We start from the raw sequence: 7,377 nt of genomic DNA, 5'->3' as shown, positions 1-7,377 counted from the left end.
ATCATGCGTCTATCACCGACTCTGCCTTTGCACCAAATCATGCCATCCGCTGCTAATGGGTTAATATTCATTGATAAGTGGAACTCTATTCATGAAAACGAATGGAAGAAATGTTTGTGTATTATTAATGTTTGTAAATTCAAAATAAAGAAGAATGTGAGTGATCTGTTACTTTGTACTCAAGCATGTATTCCAGTTTCTTACTTTAAAAGAATATTAAATACATTGAACTGCACACAGATAGGCTTAGCAGTATTTATGACAATATTGGTTATAATAACAAATGACTGGGATAGTCAGTAAATTAATTTTCTATTTCTGGTCTACAGAAGAAACGTCATGTGCTCTCATCACCTGGCATGTCTTTCTTAGAGGATGAGGTAAGCAAGGGAGATATGGATACTTGTGCTTATATTAGCATTAAAGTTACTGATGCAGAGTATTTGATATAATTGTGAAATACCATTCTAATGTGAATGATGATTCAATTAACTTGCATTTCAAATGAAAATAAAGTATCTGATGTATTTTACTTAAATTGAGGATGTAGAGTAGGAATCATTCCTACTCTACATCCTCAATTTTTATATTCTATTCATCTGATATTTGTATTGTTTTCTCCTTTTTTCTTTATGTATCTTTTGTCAGTTTCTTTCATATCTGTTTTGGTAGATGCATGCATATTGTTGATTAAAAAGTAAGATCTGAACTAAATACGTAATCAGTGCAGATATTGCAGTATGAAAAAAGGGCAATGAATTGTTCTTTTGTTATTTCCATTCAATAACTTATATTCTTTAATCTTTCAGGATGCAGGCTCCAGTCTCATGGAGCCAAGTGGCAGCAAAAAGTTTTTCACGAGCCGATCCAGAGCAGCAGCAACTGTGCAGCTTGGAAAAAACATTAAGTAAGATTCGTCTTATTTTGTTACCAGGTGTTGAAATTCACGATTGCTTGCAGCGATTCATGATCTGTTTTTCAAATACACATTAACCACATAGACACTCCACAGATAGTTTTCACTACTGTTATGGGATGAACTATAATCAGGGCAAAGGAACAGGATCTAGACAATTGCTATGGATGATGGTTATATTAAGAAGTAATATTATTGTCATCAATTGTCAGGCAATTTAACATTTGTGAACATTGAACAAATATTGTTCTCTTTAGTCTGTGTGACTGATGCAATTTACACATAAAAATTTGTAGGGGGTATACCTCTTATAACTTTGAATTTATCAACAGGTTGTCTGCCAAAAATGGTGATATCACTCTAAAACAGCGAGTTGGAACATTTGAGAAGAAGAATGTTGGGCGCATTGTTGAAGATGAACTAAACCAGTTTATTGGCCAGTCAAAGACACAGAGGTATGTCCTTTGATTTAGTAATGCTTGAAGATCTAATATTTAATTTTTTAAGTATTACAAATATTTTGCAGTTTATAAGGTGCTGGACATTACAGTGCTGTAAGTGCTTTTTTGTGTATGAAGTTCATGGTTATATGTACAGTCAGTCCACTTCCAAATATCCCACTTTTCATTGTCATTGTGTGAAGTGAAGGAAAGTTAACATGTGTTCATTCCTATTGTACTGAGGTAAGTGACAAACAAAAGACTGTACTGTGAATTAAAATATAAAGGTAAGTAATACAAGATAATGATTGGTTGGTTAGCATTCCATGTCTTTCTTTAGTATGCGTTGAGTGCTATGAATGAAGACGCAATTTTATCACAAGAAGGAAAAAAAAAAGAGTAAAATGACAGGTTTTGGCCAACAACATTGGTAGGAGAATAAGAACAACCAGGGGAGTGAGGCATGTTCCTCCCTCTGATTAGAAGTTGTATCTCTTGTGTACCTCACCTCAAGGCTGCCGTCTGCCTATTTTTTTTTCACAAACACGGATCACTTTGATGTGGTGTGGAGGTTTACAGTTCTCTCAAAAGAACTAACCAAATGATCCCTTCTGATAGTACAGATTGCTATGAGGGGAAAATAATTAGTAAATCAAAACAGTGATAAACAGTGAAGTGAGGTCATGCGTTTTTTTTAGACAGTATTTTCTTGAAATGTACTTTTTTTACACATTAGTTTCTTCTCAGCAACTATTTTATCAATGTACATGAGGTTTTCACTGTTAGGACTAGTGGATTCATGGTGATTTTTCGTAGCAAAAAATATTTATCATCTCCTTTTTATTTGTTTTTGTAAATGATTGAGAATATACATTAAAAAAAAAAAAAATACAGTAAAATTCAATACAATTTTTGCTACTGCCTGTTGACCATCATCATAGGAGTTATTAGTATTTTTTTCACGTTCGTAAGTCAGCACATCAAAGAGTAGTGTCTTTTTTCTATATCGAGAGATTGTATTTTATTATGCCTTTATTTACAGCTTGAAATCAATCATTTCTTTTATGAAACATCTCTACATAAAGATACTAGAAAAAAAAAGTTACTTTCGATACTTGGCCTAAAGGCGGACAGTTCCCTTAAGCACCTCGAACTTGGTGGTGGTGCTACTTTAAGTTTAATACCATTATTTCCTCTTATTTTATTCTAAAAAAATTTCTCTGGAATCTGAATAGTTGGCCAATGTTGCTTACCTAACTTCAGCAAGGAGGGACACACACACACGCACACGTACATACATACGTACGTATTATAAATTTTCTGTAGTATTATTGAGTGCCATTATTTTTAAATAAGGCTCCATTTAAGGGGATATCATCATAACCCTGTTATCACCCACCTACAATAAACAAGTGTTGATACTTACTGGTACATTCTCTCAAATCTTTCAGTCTAGATCAAGTGGCATTGCTGCCATCTGTGCAGTCAACTAGTCGGCCAGTCCCGACCAGAGTTCCATCCACACCTTCCCCAAAGAAAAAAGTAAGCCCCCGAAAAAGGGCCAGAACTCCGTCACCCAGAAAGCGCACAGAGAAGCATTTCTCCCAGACTGATCTGAATGTTTCAACCAATTCGGAATTGCAGGACATGGAGTTGATTCTCCAGGAATGGGATGATAATTCAGAAAAGGAACAGGTAAGATGTCAATTTGGAGGAGGTTTTTAAAGTCTGGGGGGGGGGAAAAATTGAATTGATGTAATTCTTGCTTGTCAATCTTAAGTAAGATATAGATGCATTGGATTACAGTGTAAATTTCTTTTGGTTGCAATATATTGAAGAAAAAAATACAGTAAATTTAGAACTGTAGTGTGAGACAGAAAATGCAAGTATCTTTTCAACTTTTAGATCTTTAGTCATAACTATTTAATTTGCTCCCATTTTTCATCATCATTCTTTCTTAAAAATGTATATTTTTTTATTTGTTAGATAAGTTAAATTGATATTGGTTCTTTCTTTTAGGCTGCCACTCGACGTTCTCCCCGCAAGAATGCATTTATGGGTGATAAAGAAAACAAGGTAGGAAGCATAGTAAATAAATGTGCACTTGCCAGATATTTTTATTCTTTATGGAATATTTCTTGATATTGTAGATGTAAAAGTGTGACTTGTTTCCATAATGTTCCATAATGTTCATGGATAGTTATTTAAATGCTTTTCATATTTAGGTTGACAGCCCTCGTCGGTCACCAAGAAAAGCAACTGGTGGATTAACTGAAGACAATATGGTAATATATTTTTGTTTGAATGAAAGATAGTGCTTTTCAATTTTAAGCTTGCAAAAAGATTTTGAACACTTTACTTTTGGTATATATACTTTTCTCCACTTTCTCATTCTTGAGTATTTCTCAATACAATGCCAAGCACTATAGAAGGTAATAAAATTTCTAAAGAAAAAAAATAACTGTTGAAGTTCTTAGATACAAATGTGTTGCTGTCATTACTTCACATTGTAATGAAATCGTTATCTGACAGAATGATTCTCCAAGAAAATCTCCAAGGAAGCTTATTTCTGGTGGCACCCCACAGAGATCACCTAGCAGAGCACTGAAAAGGTCACCCAGTAAAACTAGTCCACAGAAGGGAAAGTTCTTCTCTATATTTGATCCAAAACGTCGGCTCTCAGACAAGGCCGCTTTAGGAGCTAAAGCTATGAACAAGTAAGTTTGTTTTTTTAGTGATTTCTGGTTTTATGATTTTGAAGGGACAATGCCAAGCATATTTTCATTGGATTTTTTACTTTTGTTACTGTTATTACTATTCATTTGTTATTTTATTTATTTATTTATCTACCTTTTTTCCCCCATCAGAACTGGTGGGAAGAAGATCCCCTTGAGAAAAAGTGATGGATCACAGATGATGATTGATGCAGGACAGAAGGAATTTGGCGCCAAGCAGTGTGATGTTTGTGGTATAATATATGAGATTGGCAATCCTGAAGATGAAGCTTCTCATGAGGCCCACCATAATAGCTTCCTCAACACACTGAAATATATAGTAAGTTGTACAATTTTTCTTTACCATTTTTGAAATTGTGTAAATGATTATGCATATCCATAAGTATGGCTGTTATTTTTCTTGCCTCTTTATTGCTTTCTCTTTTTTTAATTATGTTAAATATATCTTCACATCTGTAGTTTAAAATATTTGCAAGTGAATGAATTATTATGGTTATTGTATTAGTAGCAATTTCTTTTTTCTTTTTCCATGTAATTGTTGAATTATTAGTTGCTGTTACTTACCATTCCCCTTATATTCTTCAGGGTTGGAAGAAGGAAAGGCTAGTAAGGGACCTGGATCATCATGGAGGAAGGGTCATCATGGTTTTACCCACAGATCCTCAGCACTGCTGGCGTAAGGTGGAAGAGATAAGAGAGATAGTCGACCAAGAGCTGGGATTTGCTGAAAATGGGATCCGTGTAAAAGAAAACACAAAGGTGTTCTTCTATGTGCTTGAGAAAAGGATTGTAGGCTGCCTTATTGCTGAGACAATAAGGGAAGCACACAAGGTGATCCCACAAAAATCACCTGCTAAAGGTGGAGGCCAGTTGGTATGCTGCTCTGAAAAACGGTTCAAAGTGTGGGCTGGAGTTAGCAGGATTTGGGTCTTGGCCTCTGAGAGAGGAAAGGGCATTGCGTCAACATTGGTTGATGCGATGAGAAGTAACTTCCTTAATAGTCATTTCCTGACCATTGATGAGTTTGCTTTTTCTGATCCCACCGAGAGCGGAATGGGCTTTGCAGAGAAATATACGCAGAGAAGAGACTTCCTTGTTTATCGTCGTTAGTAATAAAGCAGAAACTAATTTAGTTTATTTGAAATTATAGATATGTACTTGTGTTATATTTATACCAGAAATATTTAGAGATAGATGATTTTATTTAAACAATATTGTACTGTTTTCTCAGTACATGCTGCAGTGCAAGGAATTTAGAAAAGTTTTATTTTTTATTACATTTGTCTATGCAGATAAAAAGTGTATTTTTAGTTAGTAGGGTAGCTGTAAAAATTATACAAATAAAATGCTAAGCAAGCATTTTTCCAATTCTCAGATTTGAGGTTCAGGAACAATTTTTATTAATTTTAAGATGTAATATTTGATTAAAAAATACTATTCTTTACTACACTTTCCATGCTCCCCCTTTTTAACATGATTGTTGGCAGATATGTGTCAATTGATTATGAAATTTGTACATTGTTGGCAGTATTACTGTATCAAATAAGAAAACAGTATATTATGAATATTGAAATTTGAATTGATAACTTTAATGTAAAATAGAAGTTTCTATAATATGAAATTGCTAATATTAACTCAGATACAAGGGAAACCTTTTTCTGGTTTTGACCATAAAACAAGCACCCACTGCCACCTGATCAGCACACCCCACACTTTATTTCAAAGGGAGCAAGCATCACGTGGCATATCTAATTCTTTTTCATTCACTGGTTATGATACTAGAATTTTTTGTTTTACTATATTATGAGGCTTATATTGATCATCTGACCAAATTTGTATTCTGGAGTCCATGTCAATTTGTTATTCTCCTTACACTGACAGAAGTGTTATAGTTTTATGGGAAGACAAAATGCAACTTTTTTTCTCATTTATGCTTTGGTCAATAATTATGAAAAAAATAACCATCCCTAATGAAAAGACGGAGAAAGTGACCTGGGCTCATAGCTGGCAGTACTATAACACAGAGCATCCATACTGGCACAGGGTCATACTACAGCGAATGCACATTGTCTGGTTCACCTTCCTCTTATTCTACCTGCACTTCCTGCACTGCTGGTGCTTTAGAACCAGAGGTCGGCATCTTATTTTTGTGTCAATGCTCTGAAGCAAGTGCTTGGTAGAGACTCTTTAAATATAACTATTACTATTAGTATGATTAGAAAAAATTGTAGGTTAAAAACAGATTTACTCACATCAGCATGTTCACATTACCCTGACCTCCCTATGATATTTTACTGTCAGTACTTTTCTTTTTCCTCTTCACAGAATTATGTCTTAACATTCTCTTTTAGTCACTCATTGTAGAGGTACAGCCATTTTTATATATTATTTTTTATGTATTTTATTGTAATTAGAGACTTGTATCTGCCATACCACATGCCCTATCAATTCTGCAGTTGACTAAAAATGTAATTCTGCTAATTTTTTTTCTTTTCTTTTTTGTATTTGTGTGCTGCCATGAACGAATACGAAACCTATAACCATCCACAATGAATGTAACATGAAGAGGTAGGGAAGGAAACTTGTGCTTATGACTATGAGTGCCACAGTACAAGGCATCCCTACTGGCACAGGGGCACACTGTAGACATTGGGCATGGTTTAAGTCACCTTCCTCCTCTAATTTTGCCTGCACACCTTTCATCTGCAGTACTTTAAAGCAAGAGGTCAGCCACTTGCTATGTGCTCTATAAAGATAGTGCTTGCTAGAGACTGTAGATGGGTGTCATTCAAGGCTCTCTCTCCTGCTGGTGCTAGAAGAAAGTGGTGTCATCTAGGTTTTGGATGCTAGGTGAAACCCTTTTGCTTAATATTACAGCAGTTATAATAATTATGATCCAAATTGTGATCCAAAATCCACAAACATCATGACGTCCGTCTTCAGACCAGAGCTCCTGCGTCATGTATGACAAAAAACACATCACCCGTTGATAGCAGGTTAATAATGTAGAATTTAATAGCTTAACCCACTCAAGACGGGGGCATTCCAGCCTTGCATGTCACAATGCCGGGGCTTTCGAATGCTTAGGCCTAAATCAATTAATATTGTACCACCTGTCCAGAGAGAGTTAATACTTTATGCATATGTCTAAATATCTATCACTCAAGCCATTTGTATCATGTCTCACCTGTCCAAGATAACCCTTCCCCTTCACATGATCAGCTATTAGTGTCTATTAGTGTCAAGTTTTCCTGTTAAATGAACTTCTGACTCAAAGTATACTCCT

The 7,377-nt window shown here is 35.0% G+C and overlaps 1 protein-coding gene across 1 annotated transcript in view; it reads left to right on the top strand.

Annotated features, from left to right (window-relative positions):
* The window catches only part of eco (Establishment of cohesion), an 11,526-nt gene extending 5,993 nt beyond the window's left edge, over positions 1-5,533 (top strand). Inside the window, exons 5-13 of the mRNA XM_043009579.2 lie at positions 330-380; positions 810-907; positions 1,249-1,371; positions 2,808-3,051; positions 3,376-3,432; positions 3,582-3,641; positions 3,889-4,073; positions 4,224-4,410; positions 4,677-5,533. Coding sequence (XP_042865513.1) covers positions 330-380; positions 810-907; positions 1,249-1,371; positions 2,808-3,051; positions 3,376-3,432; positions 3,582-3,641; positions 3,889-4,073; positions 4,224-4,410; positions 4,677-5,201 — 1,530 coding nt within the window. The 3' untranslated portion in view covers positions 5,202-5,533. The remainder of the gene's footprint in view (positions 1-329; positions 381-809; positions 908-1,248; positions 1,372-2,807; positions 3,052-3,375; positions 3,433-3,581; positions 3,642-3,888; positions 4,074-4,223; positions 4,411-4,676) is intronic.
* Positions 5,534-7,377: the final 1,844 nt, after the last annotated feature.

This window comes from Penaeus japonicus, unplaced genomic scaffold (assembly GCF_977035675.1).
Source record: "Penaeus japonicus unplaced genomic scaffold, GWHDUDI00000001_assembly GWHDUDI00000021, whole genome shotgun sequence".
In the NCBI taxonomy this organism is placed as follows: Eukaryota; Metazoa; Arthropoda; class Malacostraca; order Decapoda; family Penaeidae; genus Penaeus; species Penaeus japonicus.
This window is presented reverse-complemented; position numbering and strand designations above follow the sequence as displayed.